We start from the raw sequence: 21,485 nt of genomic DNA, 5'->3' as shown, positions 1-21,485 counted from the left end.
GTTCACTTGTTTAAAAAATTTCGAAGCAGTGAGCAAAAGAGATGTTTCAAAAGTTAAGAGCACAGGGTAGAGGATCTGAGTTCAGTTCTCAGGACTCACGTTGGGCCGCTCACAACTGCCTGTGGCTCCAGATGCAGGAGGATCTGGTGCCTCTGACTTCCACAGGCATCTGAACACATGTGCACATACTCCCATAAGGACACACATGAGTACACATAACCAGAGAGAAGAACAGCATTAAAAATTCAAAGTAGGACTGGAATGTAGCTCAGTGGCAGAGCACTCGCTGGTGTGCAGAAAGCCCTGTGAGCAAACTGCGACACTGTTAAAATAATAATAATACATTCAGGAGGCAGAGGCAGGCAGATCTCTGTGAGTTCAAGACCAGTCTGGTCTGGAAAGTGAATTCCAGGACAGCCAGTTCTGTTATACAGAGAAACTCTGTTTCAGAAAACAAACAAACAAACAAATAAATAAATAATAAAAAATATAATAAATAAATAACAATAATAAGAGGGCCAGCGAGACAGCTCACAAAGGTAAAATGCTTGCCATGCAAGTCTGACAATCTGAGTTTGATTCCTGGAACCCATGACTGTCAGAAAGGAATAATCCCTGAAAGTCCTTCTTTGATTTCCAAATGAGCACCGTGGCAAGAGCACACTTGCATTCACACTCACATGTTGCACACACATAGAACACAACAAATAAATTTTTTTTTTAAAAAGAACCGTGTCCATATGAAATCACATAAAATCAAAAACAAATTGAACACTAGTCTCACTATGCCAACATGAAATGAGTAAGAACTTAGCTCAAACCAATACCATGGTTTCTTTCTTTCTTCTTCCTTTTTCTTTCTTTCTCTTTCTTTCTTTCTTTTTTTGATTTTTTGAAACAGGGTTTCCCTGTGTAACAGCCTGACTATCCTGGAACTCACTCTGTAGACCAATTTGGCCTCGAACTCACAGAGATCTGCCTGCCTCTGTCTCCCAAGTTCTAGGATTAAAGGATTGTGCCAGCACCACCCGGCCAGTTTATTTCTTTAATATTTATTCATTTGTTAATTTTGAGACAGTACCTCTCTATATAGCTCAGAATGGTGTCTCTAACTCATAATAATTCCTCTGACTCAACCTCTTGAATGCTGAGATTCCACCACTATGTCAATACCTGAAGTAACTAACAATAGAAATGCAAAGTAAGTTAGGGAGAGTGAAAATAAGTTCAGAGCAAAAGTAGCTTATGCTGTACAAATGCACACCCTGTGACCTCAGCAAATACCCAATAGACACACACACACACACACACACACACACACACACACACACACACACACACGTCTGCCTTTTACACAGATACACACATGCTTATTGGTAAAAGGTATCATTAGAAACTGAAAACTATTTGGGTACGATGGTGCATGCTTGTGATACTAGCACTTAGGAGGCTGAGGCAGGAGGATCTCAAGTTCAAGGCCAATTGGTCTACTTAGCTAAACACTATCTTAAAAATCAAAATTAAAATAAAAACTCCTAAAAACCACAGGTTTATTATTAAAGAATGGATAAGAATGGTATGTTTAGGGAGGGGAGGGATGACTCGGTGGGTACACAGAGAAAGGGGAGGGGCATGCGGGGCCTCAGAGGCCCCAATGGCATTGAATTTGCATGGCAGGGTGCTTTGGGCTCTTCCCTACTAATGTGTAACCTTCCATTCATTTCCTGTGGCCCTTCTCCTCCAAGCATCTTGGTTAATCTGAGGCTCTCACTTGGGGATCTACATTTTCCTCCCCTAAGTGATTCTCAAGTTTCCTTCTGACTGAAAGAGTGGCAGATCCAGGGAGGAAGCCAAGTATCACACGATACACTCAATATGTTCTCAGCTCAAGGCTGTGCCCTCTCTTACTGAGCTATGAGTCAATGGAGGGAGGTAGCTGTAGGGAAGTAAGAATATACCATGCCCATAGTCTGGAGACCTAGAGGGAAAGCATTCAGCACAGTGATGGAAATCCTACCAAAGGGCCTCCATATGTCCACACCACACACACACCCCAAACAACACCTGAGCACTGAGTCTCTGACCCTAGTCCCTAGAAGACGGTGTGCTACAGACACCCTCATAGCTTGTGGCTGGGGATTAAGTGTACCCTGTAGCTGTAACGGGCAAGGGCTCTGGGAGTTTCTGTCTTCCCCTGGGACACTACCCTCTACCTTTTTGTGGTGGTCTGAATGAAAATGGCCCCCATAGGCTCATAGCAAGTTGGCACTACGAGGTGTGGCCTTGTTGGAGGAAATGTGTAACGGGGGGTGGGGTCTGAGGTTTCAAAGGCTCAATCCAGGTCCAGTGTCACTTTCTCTTCCTGATGCCTGAGGATCCATATGTAGAACTCTAAGCTATTTCTCCAGCACCATGTCTGCCTTTGTACCGCCATGCTTCTCTCCACGACAATAATGTACTAGACCCCTGAACTGTAAGTCAGTCTCTTCACAGCAACAAAACGCTGAGCTAAGACATCCCTGCTACTGCTGCCGCCTGCTGACCTATAGCCACTGTAAGTCACAGCCTTGCTACAAGTGTACTGAGTCGACACTGGTTACTCAGCCTTGTTTAGCCATGGGACTTCAGACATGCTCACTGTGTCATGTGTTAGTCACAGTGTTGTGTGTAGTGGTAGGGTATAGCGTTCCCCATGCCCAGGCCAGAGTCAATGACTGTGCCTGGGCCCAGAGATAGAAGAAGCATGGAGTTGATGTAGACAGAACAGTGAGGCTCCCCAAAGGGATATCAGCATCCTGTTCAAAGCATAGCAGTCCCTGGTGACCACTGCATATCTGTGGAGTGTATGTGAGCTGCAAGTGTGGGAAAGCACAGAGGTTCACGTGTGGAAGTGTTTGCATACGTGTTTGCATGATGACTGTAAGTGTGTGAGAGCAGAGGTATGCATGCCTGTGTGTATGTGAGTGGAAAGTACATGCGTCGGTAAAGGTGCTGTTACTATGCATGTTATTGAGCATCAGTATTGTGAGAGTGAGTGAGCATATGTGTACGTGTGTGTGTGTGTGTGTGTGTGTGTGTGTGTGTGTGTGTGTGTGTGTGTAGATACACCCCAGAGAGGCACAAGTCCTCTTAGAGCTATATAAAAACCAGTACACAACACAGGCATCTGGGTGTCAGTAGAGCTCTTCACATGGACACTCTGTGATCCTGGCAAGAATTGTTCCAGAGCTGGTAGTAGTTTGTCCAGGGCACAGTGTATATCAGTGATGTGCAAATCAGGCTCTGTGGAAGAAAAAAGAAGAGAATCAGCTTTGGGGAAAATAGTTTTCAAAGGTGGAAGAGAAGGCTCCAATTCCTCAGGCCCTGGAGAACCCAGAAAGGAAATGCTCCTCTGAGATGCATGGCAGGTGCCTCTGGAGCCCTCAGTCTAAGCAGGACCTGGGATTTCAGGAAGGGGTACTGACCCTCTCTCTCCTCCCATCCCTGCACCTACACCCTGGGACAGAAAAAGGCCCCAACGAGGGACCAGCCAACATAGAAAGGGACAATAGAACTACGAAGACACAGAGGAGACGGGGATAGTCTTCAGTGCCCCCAAAGAATGGAAGCAAGATAATAACAAAGGCCCTGAGAAGGAACAAACAATGCTTGTACCCTGGAGCTCTGTGGGGAGAAGCAGAAGCCTAGGTCCAGGGCTGTGCCTGCTTGGGTGGCCAGACTGCCCAAGGCTTCTTCCTTCTTGGATGCACCAAGAAGTGTCAGGTAGCCTTACGGCTGGGCATTTGCTGGCCCTGACTCTCAGTCTGAAGATGTTCATTCCCTATCCTTGGACTTGAGGCTTTCTCAGAGGACTCCCACAACACACCTTTTTCATCTTGCTGCTTTGCAGAGGACAGGAAGCTTTCTTTGTCTCGTTTTTCTTGCATTTGGTCCTGCCAATCTTCACAGTGACAAAATACTCCACTCCTGTGGTCAGCTGTAAAGGAGCAATTGCACTGCTAATTTCCACACTTGAGTGTCCAGTGTCTGACCCTCTCCAGAAGGGACTAAGCATGACCCCTCCTCCCAGAACTCATTCATCAAAACTCAGTTCCTTCCTCCTCTCCCATTGAGTGAGTCTCAATGGTAACTAGGGTCCCTAATGAGCCACAGTCCTTTGCTCTGGACTTTACTGTGGCAGCCACATAGTGCTTCTTGTCTCCCATCCATTGTCATGATAAGACAAGCTGGGTTGCCTGGTAACAACAGGCCACTGTGGTCCTCATAATGTACTGAGATATCTGGCCCTATTCCTTCCCACTCTTCTCACTCTTTACTCTCCTTCCAAGCCAATCATAAAGTAGGCAATTTAGCAACACATATAAATGTTAACTAGAGAGATGGTTTTAAAAGCATGTGTTGCTCTTGCAGAGGACCAAAGTTTGGTTCCCAGAACCCACGCGGCAGTTCACAACCACCTGCAACTCCAGTTTCTGGACATCCAATGCCCTCTTCTGGTCTCTGCAAGCACTGCATATATGTGGTGCACTTACATACATATACTTGAAGGCAGAACACTCATACACATAAAAAATATAAATCTTTTAAAATGAGCTTGGGGGTCAAATTTATTTCAGACATTCACTCCCCATATATTAGCTCTGAAACCTTGAGAAAATAACATAGCAGCCTCCATTTCTTCATTTGAAAGGGACACATAATCATTCGATCTGTTTGTGGAGTCTGTGGACAAAAACAGAAGCACTTCCACTAATGCATAAAAACCAACCTATTGTGTAGCCATTTCCTCCCAATTGAAACATCCCCCTGGAGTGTGGAGGCTGGTTCATAAGATGCAGGAATCAAATGAAACAAGATTGTAAGGCCTCCTACCCAAGGTCATTAAGGAGACTTTGGGGCTAGCTGAGCCACCTGCAGGAACCTCTGAGATGCTGTCATCATCCTGAGCCATCACCCTTGCTGGGATAGACTTTTTGGAGATATAGCTGCTTTTGAGTCCTCCATGTTGTTTTTAAGCATCCCTATAGAGTCACCGGTAAACTAAGCTAGACTTGGTTGGAATCATTCCTTTGGTGTGTTGTCACTCCCTATCTGTAGTAAGTAGATGCTGATTCAGGTCTCCCCAGGAAAAGCCACACAATGGTAGCTTAAGAGAATTCAAATATTTAAGTTACTAAATGTTTCTGCCAACTGTGTGGAGCAGCTATGACATTGTGAGAGCCAAGGACAGAAGGATGACATGTGCTAAAGATCTTGTTTTATCTCCTAGGAGCTTTCCACTTGATACCCCTGTGCCCCGAAGCTGTTTCCTCCTGGGGAAGTGGACAGTGTAAGGTAACGTGCTAGCCAGGTAAGCCACAGAGACACAAGCCAGAGCCAGCTCCCATGGGTGCTTTTGTCTTCCCTTTCTCGTGATCAAACCTAAGCCTGTGAAGACCAAGACGGAGGAAGTTGGGAAGGCTTCTGTGGAAGAGAAGCACACTGGAGTGAAACTCTAAGGACATTTGGTGATTATTGTCCCAGGTCTGGCCTCCAGATGAATGTGTAGATTAGACAGCAGTGTTGTATAGGGAGAAGCTTTTGGGAGTCCCCTGCTTCTTGCCCAAATGCCAGTGGTCCAACCTAATGAGATAGTGTGAGTCTGTCTAGGGGAGATACAGGCAGAAAATTCACCTTGATCCTGGTTGAAAGGTTCCCATAGAAAATCTAAGGCCAGGTCCCAGGCCAATTGTCCATGGCTGCACTGAAAACACAATCTCAGTACTAGCCTGGAATTTACTAGAGTACAGATGCTCCTCTGCCGTCATCAAAGGGCCATTTTACTTGTGCATAAGGATGTTGTAGAACTGAGCCAGCCATTGTCACACTAACTGGCCACCAGCAAGTTGTATGTAGGAAAAAACTAAAACATGAGCGCACATTAAACTTCTTACTCACTGGTAGTGTCAATTGTTCACTCAGAATACGAACAGTCATAATAACAGCAAATATTTTGACAAGTGCTACTAGGTGACAGCATTGTGCTAAACTGTTACTTGTTCTGACCCAGTTTGCAGGTGAAGAAGCATTCCTGGAGGAGTCTAGATAACACCTAACCAAGATCCCACAGCTGGGAACAGCTGAAAGTTGAAAGCAGGCCCACCAGCCCACCATGCTTGTCTACGGCCCCCTCTTTGCCGTACTGAGACTTTCAAAGTCCGGATATTGAGATGTCCGGAAACCTGTAGTCATGATCCTCCCCTTCCAATCAGCAAGCCCACACTGTCCATTTATCACTTAAAGTAACATCAAGGTTTTTTTTATAACATTTTAAGAAACTATTCTTGACCAGTTAACTGTTAGTGGTAAAAGGTTGGTTTCACACATTAAATCTTAGCGTCTCAGCTATACCTAAAGGAAATTGATTCGAGTGAAAAAGACAAATGAGAACAGCACCATCTTGTGGTCATAGTGCATATAGCCAGGAATCCCCGGGAATGTCTGTGATGAGAACAGCACCATCTTGTGGTCATAGTGCATAATAGCCAGGAATCCCCGGGAATGTCTGTGCCAGGATTTAGGAATCCTCTGGCCTGGGTATAACACTAATATTGCCACCCCACTCCCATGCCTTCCCCTCTTTCTGCTTACTCCTGTTCCATCTGCCTCCAATTATCTCACCTCTAGTAATCTTTCCTCCTAGTGAATTATTTCTCCCCAAACCTAACTAGGATGTAATATCATTTCTGACTGATTTACATATTTTACTATCTGACCTTGAGGGAACACTGGATCAACAGTTTTCAAACAAATTCTCTCCTCTACCATCTTTCAACTGATACAATTCACAAGAAATATATGTGTAAAATTGTGTGTGAAACAAAAAAGAAGCTACGGTGGCACACATGTGTGATCCTAGCACTCACATTCAGTAGGCTAAGGCAGGAGGTTGAGGGTAGAGAGACAGGCCAGCCAGGGCTAAATGCAGAGACTCTGCCTCAGAAGGGGTGGGACTATCTGACTGAAGCCCCTTGGCTCATTCCCTGCTATTTCCCTACTGCTATCCCCAAAGACTTGTGATTCTGGATGTCTCAAACAGAAAATTCAGTCCTATTTTACAGTCCTGGACACTGAAATGTTGACAGAAATAAGGAATCTACAGAGAGTCTTTTCTTTAGGTTTTGTCCAGACAAAACCATTAAAGAAAGCAAAACCAGCCCCATTACTGCTGTCTGGTAGGCAGAATGAAATGCAGTCCCCTCCACAGAACAATGGAGAACCTCTACAAATCAGCTTTTGGCTAAGAAGAAGGGAGTTAGGTTGGCTCTCGACCTTAGGGCCACCTAGATTATGTGGCTGTAGTGACTGAGGGACCTGCTTAGCCCAGAAGCATCAAGTGCACCCACCGCACATGACGCTCCCCAAAGAGTTATGGGTACCCCAATATCCCGGGAGCCCAGTCAGCATCCCCATATGTCTGAAAGAGCAAGATGGGGGCTGTGTCGCTGTCCGGAAAACCAAGGCACAAACCTGCATCTGGCTTTGAATTAGCTTCTGCACTCGAAACAAGTAGGTGTCGTTGTTTGCGTTGTTGTAGAACTGGATGAAGAAATGGAGTGTGGAGTTCATGTTTTTCGTGCTTGTGGCCTTCTCCTTGAAGCCCCCCCACCTTTGGAGGTAAGTCACATTGGCCGTTGCAACTACAGTCGCCAGCAATAGCAGGAAGGGGATCCTCAAGCCTCTGGCCTTCATCTCCACAGCTTCAGAAGGCACTTATCTGCAGTGTTGCCAGGGTAGGAGGACAGCAACTCTCGCCTCGCTCTGCCACAGCCGTCTTACCAGCACAGGCTTTCCTGGGAGACAGCTTCACCTGCACTTAAGCAAAGGTTTAAGATCTCAAGTTCGTTTTTCCACGGTGCTAAGAACACTACCCGTGGAAAGCTTCCCAGGGGGCCACACGCCCTGCTACCCAGCAGTGTTCCTCGCACTTGCAATGGCATTCTGTTCTTTAGCAGTCCAGGTAAGGGGTTGTCTCTGCACACTGCCAAGCCAGGGGAGTCCCTACCCTTGCCCGCGCACGCAGTGTGCAAGAAATCCCAAGAACAGACCTGCCCAGAGCTCTGCAATAAAAGCTGCTGTGGTAGACAGAGGTCACTATGTATGGGAGTGGGTGAATGTTTATGGAAAGTCATATTTGAGCTGAGACATGGGACTCAGCCACATGGAACCTGGTAGTACATTCCAACCATCTTACCAAGCCACCAGCATCTCTTGGTGCTTCTTCGGTCAGGTTCCTTTTAATCACCTGCCTCCCACCTGTCACAGACCTCTCCCTGCTGTTTCCCGCTCTGATGGCAAGTTCACATAGTCTCACTTGTAATCCTGTTGTGACCCAGTAGAGCTTTGTGAGGTAACCCCAATCTCCTCATGTGAAACCAGCCAGCCAGGAGCTTTCCTCAGAAATTAGCCCCGCCTGTACGTAGAAGCTCATTAGAGAGCCCTGTATTTTGCTCCAGGAAAAGAATAATAGTAAGAGAATCAAAGAAATCTGGGGCCTACAGAGATGGCTCAGTGCTAGCGTGAGGACCTGAGTTCATATCCTCGGCACCCACATAAAAGACAGATTTGGCAGTGAACATCTGTAACCCTAGTGCTGGGGAGCAAAGACACTGAGTCCTAGGGGTCACCAGTCAATCAGTGTAGCCAAAATGCTAAACTGCAGGTTCATTGAGAGACCCTGTCTCAAAAAATAAGGTGGAGGGTAATGCAGTAAGACACAACAGCAGCCTTGGGCCTTCATACATCCCCAGTCCCCCACACCCCACCCCCACAATCTGAATATAATGCAATGCTTATATTGTCAAATATTAACTTCTTAGTTTTACACTTGTCCTAGGATTATGCTGATGTTTGGGGAGGTTAAAGGCCTAGGACAGATTTTGCATTTTTTTTCAGCCTTTTTGCAAGTCTTATATTATTTCTAATTAAAAGTTGAAATATTCAAAACTAAATACTAGTCAGTGAGAACCAGAGTCATATGGCAGACAACACACACACATTTTATGATCCAGATATATTCTGGGGATTCTGGGCTAGTTAATCTCCCTGAGCCTAGATTTTTTTTTATCTCCCTACAATATGGATTATTCTTTTTTGAAATAAGGTCTCATTACATAATCCTGGATGGCCTGGAACTCACTGTGTAGACAAAGCTGGCCTAAAACTCACAGGGATCCAGTTGACTGTGCCCCATATTGCGGTTAAAGGCATGTGCCACCACACCTGACATCCCTACAATATGAAAATGGATGGAGGCAAAGAACTTGCTCCTGTGTCTGCCTTTGGTGATTTCTCAAAAACATCTGTGTGATCCTTCCCTGACTCGTACTCATGGGCTGGAACCATTGTCTATGGAACTCCTGGCCCTTGTCCAAGCCATTCTCATGTACACATGTGACAGTGCACAATCCTGCTAGGATACATCATGGTATCCATACTGTGCTCCATGGAGTACTAGAACTGTCTGGCTCCAGACATGACAGCTTTGAAACACTCCAAGTTGCATAAGCCAAGGTCACTTAGAGAGTAGATGTCTCAACTGTAGCCTAATTCCTACCCTTTCCCCTCTGTACTATAAATGGCTTGTAGTAAACTCTGCTGCTTGGAGTGGGAGGACATTCTGCCTGTGGGACAATTCAACAAACTATTATATTTAAGCTAAATATAGACAATCAAAAATATATGTGACTCTGGACTGCTATGTGGGGAGCCCAGCAGGGGGTCAGATGGGCATAAAACAATCTGTTTAACCGAACTTGGGGCTCATGTTCTTCTTTTGTATTTCTAAATTTTGTTTTATGTATGTGAATGTACCATTTGCCTGCATGCACGTATTGTACCATTTGTGTGCTTAGTGTCTGAGGAAGTCAGAAGAGGGCTTCAGATTCCCAGGAACTGGAGTCAGGCATAGTTTTGAACCACCAATGTGGGGGTTGAGAATTCAATCCAGGTATTCTACAAGAGCAACAAGTACTCCTTACTGCTGAGCCATCTCTTCAGCCCAGCTTTTTAAACTGTCCTCTGCTGGCTCTGTGTGTGTCAATGCTGCAAATTAAACTGCTTTCTGGCCCCTATCAGTTCAGGCATCTTGTTTCCTGATCCAGTTTTCCATGAACAATACCAGGAAGATCCACAGTATGAGAGAGAAACAGGTATTTAGTTAAAACCATGGAATAAAGGGGAAATAACTGGCCTAATTGTATCAATGGAATAAATGGGCAGTATTTTAATGTCCAATAACTAAGAGGATATAGAGTACCAACATGTCCGTGGATATGTGGGAAGTAGGGATCATGTTATATTCATGGAATAAAGATAAAATAGAGACCCTAGTCACAACCGTAAGTAAGAAATGCAGTGAATGTTGGGAAACTGACCATGAATTAAGAGGAGTCAGGTGAAATACATGAGGAATGGGGAAAAAAGGAGAAAGTAAGGGGCCTGTTCACGTTCTTGGAGGAAAGGCAAAGAAGGAGCTTGTTTATCTTCACAGAATTGGAAAATTGGATTCCTGTTTATAGCTGTGAAACAAAAGGAGCATGATAGCCTAGTTACATCCAGGAATGAAAAAAAACACACAGACAGGCCATGTCCAAGCAGTTGTGGAGAATGTTTAAGCTTGGCCGTGCCCAAAGGAAAGGGAAAAATAAGGTTCTTTGCACGTTATGAAAACAGAAGTAAAATGCCTCGTAATTTTACAGGCTGTAGGGGAGATGGGGACTTGAGAATTCCATGGACTAAAGGGGAACTTACAGGGTCTTGTTCCACCCATGGCAAAGGAGAAACATGAACTTTGGCTGGATCCATGTAAAGAGGCAATTACAGGGACCTTGGTCTTGTCCATAGGACACGAGAAAAAAACATGGGATGGGATGAGGCCTTATTGGGAAAATTCATGAATAGGAAATATTTAAGCCTTATGTTGTTTATGAAACAGGGAGACTATATTGTTTCTGAAATGGAGAATTGTGAGCTCTGACTGTTTGCAAGGAAAATAGACACTGTAGATGTCTGGGGAAATAAGGAAATCGGAAACATGGGTACATATGTGGAATAAGAGGAAAAGAATTTCACTGGTCCTGTTAACGGAGGATAGCATGGAATAGCAGAAAATGTGGGTTCTGCTCATGCACGGAGGAAGAAAAGGGCAGGGGTAAAGAGTGTCAAGGAGAGGAGAATCTTTAGATAACAGATACGTTCATTGGGTAGATTTTAGTGAGTGATGATTCTGCAAGTGAACACAAGTATTAAAAACTTCAAATTGTTCACTATAAATACTTGTGATTATTTGTCAATTGCAACTCATAATGTGGTATGGATGGATGGATGGATGGGTGAGTGTATGGGATAAATGGATGCATGATAGGTAAATGGGCAGATGGATGGATTGGGGGTGGATAGGGAGGCGAATGGTTAGGTAGATAGATAAAAGGCATGTGACACTACCCAGAGTACTTCCTGTGGAATATGCAATCAGTCGGAAGACATTTCCTGCCACCACCATTCTCCTTTTCATGACCTATGCTTATGACTGAGGGAAAAAGGATTGCCTTTGGCCAAAGCCACCAGAAGATTGACACAGTGAGCCTGCCCCATCGCCCCTCTTGCCTACCTGTACCCAAGCCATCTTATCATTCGCCACACCACCTAAAGGAAGACAGCTTCTAGGTAGCTATTTCTTTTTCAAAAAAAAGGAATCTTCCCCACATGCTTAGCAAATCTGGCCTCCTATCTGATGAACTAAGTTTGGTAACCTAGCCCCTGATGGATGAGTGGTGCCCGGCAGGTAGGTGGGATTCATCCGAGATCTGCCTGTAACTGTTGAGTGGTGTTTAGGTCCCTCAAGGAACTTGCATGAGTTGTACTACTTCCTCATTTTGCGTATTAACATCTAGGTTTGAGATTTGTCAGTCCAACTCCCAGAAGAAAACAAGCAAGAAATAGAAAAATAATGTGCTTCATCACCACAGGCAGTGTGCTCTGCTGTGCGGGCTGAGCAGTCTGCCGGCAAGGATGTTTCCTGGCTGTAGCTTTTAGTCATCCTTCTCCTAGTCTGTCCTTCTTGTTGATGCTGCTTTCCCTTACATCGTAACCTACCCATAATGATAAACTACTCAGGCTTCTGCTTGACCTTGACTGAGGTTTCCTGGACCTGCACTAAACCACCCATCAGTCTGGTCCAAAGGCATGGCTCACGGTATTCCACCTCTCACCTGAAACCTGAAGTGGAGTGCCCTTGCTCCATGACGAGGTCAGTTAGCAAACACCAAGAATGCTGGGCTTTTTCCAGTCTAGGCAACAGGATAGACCATATCCTAACCGGGCAGCCCTGTCTAGACTTTCGGGCTTGTTAGTCCTGGTCTCAGTTGGGGGACCCTGGAAGGTGCAGGAGAGCTGCTGAGAAGAGCATACAACTGAGGGGGGAAAAGTGGTCCTTTTCAGGGCTGCTCTTTAGCTGGAATTCTAGCGTGTAATCATAAAAGTAAGTGTCTCACAGGATGACGTGCTGGCTTTTCACTAATACGACTAAATGTCTCATGGCAGGCAGGACACAGACAGAAAGCAGCAGATCGGGTTCCAGGACCAAAAAGAAAAAAAAAAATACTCTTCTAGGGCATGCTCCCTCCTTAATCTACTTCCTCAAATTAAACTTCACCTCATAGTTTTCATCACCTCCCAATCATGCCATCTAATTATTAGTGCATCCATAGAATAGTTCACTGAGGTTGCAGCCTTCAAAGCCCATCAGATGGCAACAAAGCCTTTAATGCATGAGCTTTTCCTAGGTTACATTTCACAGCTAAAGTATTATAGATGCTTGGGAATTATAAATTGCACAGATACTTAGCATTTGTAGCTTAAGAGACATCAGGGCTCATATTGACATTAGTTGTGGCACCTATTTCAATAATTAATTAAATAAATAAATGTAGAGGAGAGAGGTGGCTCAGTGATTAAGAGCATTGACTGATGTTCCAGAGGAACTGGGTTCAATTCCCAAGCTGGCTGGCCAGTGTCCAGTCATGCCAGGAGAATAAATAAATAAATACATAAATACATAAATAAATAAGAAGAGGAACCCTCCACTGGGGAGTGTTAAAAGTGGAGCTGCTTCAGGGCTCCTTGCTATTTCCTGTGAACTTAACCCTAGCCAAGCAGCAGACATCTGTTACCTGTGAGTTCTCTAACTATGGAGTCAGTCAAATATGAATAGAGAACTCCTAAAAAACAGTTAGGTCTGGACCAAGCATGTGTCTGAAAAATGGAATACTTACATAGCGCTTGGTGTTTTATTAGGTATTTTAAGAGATGCAGGGGCAGTGAAAGGATAGAGGGGTATGTTCATGTCTTATGCAAACTCTATGCTGTTTTGTAAGAAGACTAGAGCATCCGCAGAGCTTTGGTATCTGCAGAGGCCCCTGGAAGCAATCCCCATGGGTACCAAGGGACATCTGTCTTTCACTGATAAATACAGTGTCAGAACTTGGAGAAGAGTCACGATGTGCCACTCTTTTAAAAAGCCTACACTTATATCTGATGTCTGGACCTTCTTTTCCCACGGGGTAAATAAATAAAATAACTCCTTACAAACAAGAAGGCTGGTATCATTTGGTTTCTTTTCTGGACTTTTCTTCTTAAGCTTTTAAAAGAAGCATTTATTTATTTTGTAACATGTGCATTACAGGAAACACAATACAAGGAGCCAAGAACAGCCCCCCAGTCACAAGCAGCTCAACTTGATGTGTCCTTCTAGATGCTGCAAGTGTACACACATTTAGGGAATATTTACCAACTAAAAACCCCACACTACATGAGTATTTTGATAACCAAGAATACACCACGCTTTTAAAAAAAAATATATTTCTGTACCCCAAATAGTCCTGCTCTGGCAGGATACTGACCTGGATATAACACAGACAGGAAGCAAATCTATTTAAGACCCAACTGGCTGCCAGGCACCCTTCCAAGATGGCCATGAAAGAAACAATCAGCAGTCTGCCACCTGCTCAAGTATCCCAGGCTTGACTGTGGGACAGTAATGCCCAGGAAGCCATCAGCAGTCCCCACAGCAGCCCTGGACCCTCATCTCTGGTGCTACCACAGACGGATGTGGCTGACCTTGGCTGGAGATGCCTTCTGGTCCTAAGAAGCAAGCCTCCAGCAGGCACACAGGATGTCAGAGACACAAGGTGGTGTTACAGATGGCTCAGGTTGGAACCGACCCAAAGTGCTCTGTACATTTTCTCCTCTAGACTAAGAAAGCTGAGAAGTCACAAGGCCAAGAAAGAGCATTCTCACAGTTACACAGTTCTTCCCTGGGAGGGAAGAACTGGCTAAGGACATCAGGGTGGAGTAGCTGGTGGCAGCCTGTCCTCCTCACCCAAACTTAAGTATTTTTTTTCCTTCAGGTGCTTTCCATGTTAAAAATAATTTAGCAGCTCCTAATCATACTTCCCCATCTAAAGAAACAACAGGATCCTATTACGAGAAATCCACAGAGTCTGCTTAAAATGTAAAGGAATTTATTAGAAAGGGAGACTCATTACAGAACAGGAGATTTATCATAGGATCTTGGAAGGTCGAGGTGCAGTCCCACACTGTTCTTCTGCCTGAGTTCGTCCCAGCACCCAAGCCCATGAGGGAGACAAGAGCAAGGCGTATGTGCATCTCAGGTCTTAAGGGTAGTCCTGAGGCCATGTCCCAGGGGCAGGTACTTCAAGGTCATAGGTAGGTAGGACAGTTACATCTCTAGAGGTGGTGCCTCAAGGTCATAGATAGAACAGGTATCCACTACATCTCCCCCTTCTGTCTAAATAAGAAAGTTCTAACTTAATATAAAATTATATATAATAGGAACGATTACCAAGTATTGTCTAGGAGAGGGGAAAGGTAATAACATAATCAAAAATAGAAATACGACCAGCAAGAACATCAAACAAGAGACATATACTAAAATCCAGAAATGTCCAGAACATAGGTAAATGACATGTTACAGAGATGATTCCAATAGCTGTCCCAAAAGCTGCCTGTAGTTGGGGGCCAAACATTTAACATGTGATCCTGTGTCCGAACCATGAGTAGAGAGAACCTAGTACATGGAAAGAGAGATGGCTCAACAGGGAAAGCACTTGCCACTCAAACCTAAGGATCCGAGTTCTGATCCCTGGAACCCATGTGAATACCAGACAGTAGGAAAGCATCTGTGATCCCAGTGCATCCCTACCAGAAGGTGGGATGCAGAAACAGGAGAATCACAGAAACTTGGGCCAGCTCCCCTGGCACATGCAGCAGAAAAACAAGAGATCTTGTTTCAAACAAGGTGAAAGATGAGGACCGACACTTGAGGTTGTCCTCTGACCTCCCTATGAACACACAGGAACACAGAGAAAGAGAGACACACAAACACACACACACAGAGACAGATAGAGACAGAGAGGTAGATAGAGATATATAGAGAGACAGCAAATACAACATATTTATGGCTATCATGTACCCATTAAAAAGCATGATATCCTGTCAGGCCTAGTGGGACATGCCTGTAATCCTAGCACTATGAGCTCTAAAAGGAGAAGAATCATGAATTGAAGGCCAGTGTGGGATGCATAATAAGGACCTATCTTAAAACAAAACAACAACAACAAAATGTTATCCAGGGTTGGAGAGATGACTTAGCAGTTAAGAGCACTTGCTGCTCTTCCAGAACAGCCAAGTTGAATTCCCAGAACCCACATCAGGAAGTTCACAACCATCTGTACCTCCAGCTGCAGGGGATCTGATGTCTCTGGCCTCCTTGAACACCTGCATTTGTGTACACATACCCACATGTAGACACACACACACACATACACACACACACACACACACACACACACACACACACACACTTAATAAGCTAAATGTGGAATAATAATAGGGGAAAATGGGAAGTTGGAGAGCAAGCACCAAAACACCAGGAGTTCGAAAAAGTAAATCGATAGCACAGTGGGTATCTGTAGTCACAGTAGCCTAGTATGCATTTTATAAATAACTCTGAGGAATTTAACACAATGATAAGGAGATGGACAATTAATCACCCTGAGTTGATCATTACATGTGTATTGAATTATCACACTATGTGCATTAAATGTGTACAATTAAATAATAATGATTAATCAAAACTTTTTTTTTACCAGGTGTGGTGACACATATCTATGATCCCGGAATTCAGAAGGCTGAGGTAGGATTGGGAGTTAAAGGATAGCCTGGCTTCACACTGGCTTTGTCTCAAAAAACAAAACAAAACGTTTTTTAAAAAATACAGGTAGAAAAAGTAAATTCTAAGGCTCTGTAGCCATATAGAAGGGTGAGTGCTGCTCACAGTCATGTGTTATGGAGTCCACAATAGTTCCCAACAGGTCCTATTCTGAAAGAAAATGAAAAGCAAGTGACTCTGGAGCCTGCTCACCAACCGGGAAAGCTAAAGGCCAAGTATGTGTTGAAATCCTCTAAATCTGAAAGTTCAAGGCCTCTGCTCCCTCTCTATTTGGCTGTTTGTGTCCATTGATTTAGAAGATTTCTTTACCCTGGATAATTCTTTACTTTGATTTGGGTACACATATTACAAATATCTTTTTCTGGGTTGTGGCTTGCCTTTTCATTTTATTTTTGGTACATTGGAGGAGAGAAATTCTTAACCTTAATGGAGTGAATGTATTGATTTTCTCTCTTCTGGTTTGCATTTTTGATGCCTTAGGAATTCAAGGTCAGAAAGCTACTTAAACATTGTAATAATGCTACTTTCCTCCATGTTTTCCCAAACATTTTAAACTTTAGCATTTCCGTGTATGTCAGCAATCCTTCTGGATTTTGTGCGTGGTATGTATGTTCGTGCTTGGTTTATACTCTAGCTATTATAGTCATGAATGAGATTGCCCTTCATTTCTCCATTCCCATGTCATCCTCTTCTGGTTTGGGGTTCAGAATCATACTAGCCTTATACAATGAGTTGAGAACACGTCAATGAGGAGCTTTGCAGTGAGCAGGGGCATGATAGCAATAAGAAAAATTCAAGAAAGCTGGGTGGTTGTGGCACATGCCTTGAATCTTAACATTCAAGAGGCAGAGAGAGGTAGATCTCTGAGTTCAAAGCCAATCTGGTCTACAGAGAGAGTTCCAGGATAGCCAGGGCTTCACAGATGAACACTGTCAAGAAAAGAAAAAGAAAAGAAAAGAAAAAGAAGGGAGGGAGGGAGGGGAGAAGAGAGAGAGAGAGAGAGAGAGAGAGAGAGAGAGAGAGAGAGAGAGAGAGAGAGAGAGAGAGAGAGAAGGAAAATTCAAGATTGTTGATCTAAGCAGAAAGTCTACATAATGCTGAGAATGCAACGGAACCAGGGGACACAGGTGACAGGGAAGTCTTCTTCGGGTAGCAGTACCCATGCCAGCACTGCTAAGCAAGAACAATGAGGAGGATGGAACAATCCAGAAAGAGTCAGGCAGTGTCAAGTGGCCACTTTGTGGAGGGACTAGGAAACAAATGCTGTATTAGCACTCACCCCTTGACCTCTCTCTTATGATTGGTTGGCTAAATTCAAGCCTCATTGATGTAATCTGCAATGCCCTGGGGAAAGAGTAGTAGAGAGGAGAGGAATTGGTAGACCCAGAACCAGTAGGAATATAGATATACATGTGTATACATATTTACATATACATATGGAGATACCTGTTGTGCAAGATTGGCTTATGTAATTATTATGGAGGCTGAAAGTCAACAGTTTGCCATCTGCAAATTGGAGATCTATCAAATCCTTCAACATAAAAAAAATCACTAAAATGAAAAGTTATGGCACTACAGAGGCTATGAAAGTGACGCTTATTGGACAGAGATGGACCCAGAAGTCCGAGGCCACTGTATTCAGTCTTAGCTGGAAGACACATGTCAGTCCATTCATGTCTTTCACCACTCTGAATATGTTTACAGTGGCTGCAAGAACATCACAAGTGTTAGAAGTAAGTGAATTTATAAACATGGAATATAGAAATAATAAGTATTGGCTGTATCCTCAATGCCAATTATTCCAATGCAGAGCAAGTCTGTAGAAAACTCAGTTCTTTCAACTGATCAGAAAGAGCTGCTAGCATTCTCTTAAGTCAACTGGTGACAGAGTGTTGCAGATAAGAGCAATTTCCCTTCTTTTCAGGACAGATGTGAATATTTACACAGGAGCCAAATTTCATACAACTCAACTATGCCTCCTCGAGAAAGAGTTACATAAATCTAATGTGCTCAACGATTGGCAGTTAACAATTATAGTCATATCTCCTGAGTGCTTTGCATTGGAAATGTTCCCTCTTCAATGATGCCCCAAAGGCTTGGCACACAAAAAACATAAACTACAAATCTGCACCTTGATGATGTCTATGTATTTTTAAGTTTATGGATGAAGATTAAATGGGAAAGCATATGTTAAAAGTGAAAGAGCGGTTGGGGGATGCCTCTGTGGATTAGAAGCTTGTGGTACAAGCATGGGGATGAGTTTGGATCTGCATCATTCATATCAAAATCAGGCACAATGGTGTGTATCTGTAACCTTGATGCTGGGGAGAGAGTAGGGGATTGACAGGAAAGGCTGATTCCACTCACCCATTGGCTGGCCATCCTACAGTCTAGCCTAAGCAGTGGGTTATAGTTCAGTGGGAGACCTTGTCTCAAAAATAAGATGGGGAACAATTAAGGAAACATTCAGCCAGTGTCAACCTTTGGCCACCACATGCATGTACACATTCTCATTATCTCTCTCTCTCTCTCTCTCTCTCTCTCTCTCTCTCTCTCTCTCTCTCTCTCTCTCTCTCTCTCTCTCTCTCTCTCTCTCTCTCTCTCTCTCTCTCTCCAGTTGTGTCTGCACACCCTTTGGCTGCATCTGCAAGGACTTTGAACTGTCTTGCCTTGTTCTCTGAAGATAGGCTTCATTTCTTTAGCTATGTTTTGCTTTCCAGTCCCCACAGTGTATCCATGAAGAGTTCCAAATCATCAGAAACTCTCATTTGGCAGTGATTCCACTTGCCTCACCACCTCTACATTAGCACTGCCAAGCCTCGATGGTCTAGACATTGTATTAAAAAACAGCTCCCTCTGGGACAGGCCTAGAAGACATTGGCACAGGATTGCATCTATCTATGGATATTTAGTAGATTAAAAATCTTCCTGGCAGACAGGAATTTTGTCAAGATCCACCCACTGTGGCCAGCATTATGTAAAGGATAAAGGAGTTCACTGGCTCATAGCCATTTAATAGAATTCGGTCAATAAAATGAGTGGATTATGGATTATGCCTACACGGAAGAGATGCAACTCATTTATAAACAAAAGGACCAATAGAAAGTTGCATTTTGGGGACGCTTAAAAACAACCCTGAATTTATGTTGGGGAAGATGATGCATTTTTAACGCCTTGCTCTCAGAAATTAAAAATAACTCTTTTGGCCAGCTGTTGCTCCTTTTCTGAGAGAGTTGGGAGATGGGGCACCACATGGTAGACGAAATTGCGCTGAACTGCTGCATTGGATTACGTTTTGCAGTTGCAGTACCTGCATATGGGTTGAGCGTTCGCGGTTTTTTTTTTTTTTTTTTTTTTTTTAACATTCCCTAGTCAATCGTCTATCCATTGCCAGGTCTCAGTCATGGTCAGTGATTCCTGATGCTGCATATTTTAGGTTATCTCTCCTGGAAGCCACCGGTCATTTTCTAATTCCGCACTACTTAAAACCTTGAAGTCCACCTTGGCCCAAGACCCCTCCAGAGGGCCACGCCCCTTCTCCCTCCTCCCAGCACCCGGAGAACTCAGGGTCCTCAAGACAGGCTCCCGGCCGGCCCTGCCCAGCAGCCTTCTGGGAACTGTAGTTGTAGCTTCTGACATAGCTGTCACTATAATGGAGTCTAGGACTACAGCTCCCTACAGGCCCCACGCACCGCGCCTGCGTGCCGGCACCTGCTGGAGGAAGGGTTAAGTCGTCCTGGGAGCATCGCAAGTCGACGGAGGAGGCTTTGGCGGCTGCGGGCGACATGGACAACGCAGGGAAGGAGCGAGAAGCGGTCCAGCTGATGGCGGAGGCCGAGAAACGAGTGAAGGCCTCCCACTCCTTCCTCCGAGGACTGTTCGGGTGAGCGCCAGAGTTCTTGCCCTTAGGGTTCTTGGTGCCTGGTCCTCTGCCCAGCCGGCTGCCACCGCAGAGTGCCCCGCGCAACTGCTTAGGTTTCCTGGATTCCCACATCCTTCAGAACACATCCAAGTGGCCCACGTTCAGCCTTGGGTCCCGCAGCCCCTAGGGGCCATCGCATCCCGTGGGCCATGCCTAGGGGGCTCTAGTCTGCACACACTGCAAGCCCCAGAACCTTTCAGGGATCCTCAGACCTTGGGCACCCCCGCCTCCCCCCCACCCCACCCCACCCCACCCACACGCACGAAGAACCGGTAGCTCTCACCCCCCCGGGCACCCTTTAACAGCCCAGAACGCCTACACGCCCCCGGAGACTTCTGTGACACCCCCCCGCCCCCTCGCGTCGCCCATGGTCCGGTGTTGATGCCAGGGTCCGCTGCTCCTCTGGGAACGCCACCTTCCTGGCGGACCGGATTCATTAATTTATCCTGGTCCGGGCCTTGTATCATCTGGGGGAGCCAGGACGGGTAGGTCCTGGAACTCAACCTGGCTCCTAGCAACTGTTAGCACCTCACAGGGAGCGCGAGGTCGGCGCCCCTATATCCTGGGCACTTGGCGGCTAGCCTCAGCCCACGGGCCTTACAGGATGGTGTGTTTTTCTTTTGCCTGAGAGATTTGTATTCATAGCCCGGGCCTCCTGTTTGATGGACCGTAACATTGCCTCTGTTTAAAGTCAGTATCTTTTGGGATTCCCGTGATTTCGTCTTAACAGGCTGTAGTAGCGAAGGCTTTGCATTCTGAGCTTTCAAAAAGCAGAACCTGAACTGAGAGCTTGTGGAAGAATTCTGGGCTGTTGATTATGCGAATGATTCAGCTGTTTATGACAGCGGCAGAAATTACGTGTGTGCCTCTTTTTTTTTTCCCATTTGAAAGCGAAAGATCTTTACTAAGAGCAGATTTTAATTATCGGGAAGGACTAGTGGTACACACTTAACTGCTGCATTATGAGACACAATTTTATTTCTGTACAAATTCAATTTGGATGCTTAGTTCTGAAAACACGCCCAATGAGCTTTGACTTGCTTTTTCCAATTTCATTCATTTGACTGCTAATTATAATATACGTTATTATGTAACAGTTTAGTGAAACCCCGTTATGTTTCTATCTCCAGGAAATGCTTAGGGTCACTTTGATACAGTGCATGGTAGCATGGTAGCCAAGATAAAGAGGAGACCATCCTTGGGGACCTCTAGGGGCATTTATCACTACTAGGTCCTAAATTTCTCATGTAATATGAGGCTTGAAACAATAGC

At 44.8% G+C, this 21,485-nt stretch overlaps 2 protein-coding genes across 2 annotated transcripts in view; one reads left to right on the top strand and one right to left on the bottom strand.

Annotated features, from left to right (window-relative positions):
• Nucleotides 1-3,186: 3,186 nt before the first annotated feature.
• On the bottom strand, nucleotides 3,187-20,078 carry Cstl1 (cystatin like 1). Its single transcript, XM_052723706.1, has 4 exons — nucleotides 20,003-20,078; nucleotides 7,510-7,739; nucleotides 3,866-3,976; nucleotides 3,187-3,282 (listed from the first exon to the last, which is right to left on the bottom strand). Exons 1-4 carry the CDS (start codon nucleotides 20,076-20,078, stop codon nucleotides 3,187-3,189), a joined length of 513 nt encoding a protein of 170 aa, XP_052579666.1.
• Nucleotides 20,003-21,485, top strand: part of Napb (NSF attachment protein beta) — a 48,992-nt gene continuing 47,509 nt past the window's right edge. Inside the window, exon 1 of the mRNA XM_052726471.1 lies at nucleotides 20,003-20,174. Within this exon, the coding sequence (XP_052582431.1) occupies nucleotides 20,077-20,174 (98 nt within the window). The 5' untranslated portion in view covers nucleotides 20,003-20,076. The remainder of the gene's footprint in view (nucleotides 20,175-21,485) is intronic.

Source organism: Peromyscus californicus, unplaced genomic scaffold (genome assembly GCF_007827085.1).
Source record: "Peromyscus californicus insignis strain IS unplaced genomic scaffold, ASM782708v3 Scaffold_7__1_contigs__length_154581171, whole genome shotgun sequence".
In the NCBI taxonomy this organism is placed as follows: Eukaryota; Metazoa; Chordata; class Mammalia; order Rodentia; family Cricetidae; genus Peromyscus; species Peromyscus californicus.
Note: the sequence above shows the minus strand (reverse complement) of the source record. Positions and strands in the feature narration are given on the sequence as shown.

Bases quoted from the DNA above. Each gene is read 5' to 3' on its own strand.
- Cstl1 (XM_052723706.1), bottom strand. From the start codon at position 20,078: ATGTCGCCCGCAGCCGCCAAAGCCTCCTCCGTCGACTTGCGATGCTCC. The intron at 7,740-20,002 runs GTGCCGGCACGC...TGCCTTCTGAAG, and splicing joins CTTAACCCTTCCTCCAGCAG to CTGTGGAGATGAAGGCCAGA. The intron at 3,977-7,509 runs GTTTGTGCCTTG...GCTCCTTTACAG, and splicing joins TAATTCAAAGCCAGATGCAG to CTGACCACAGGAGTGGAGTA.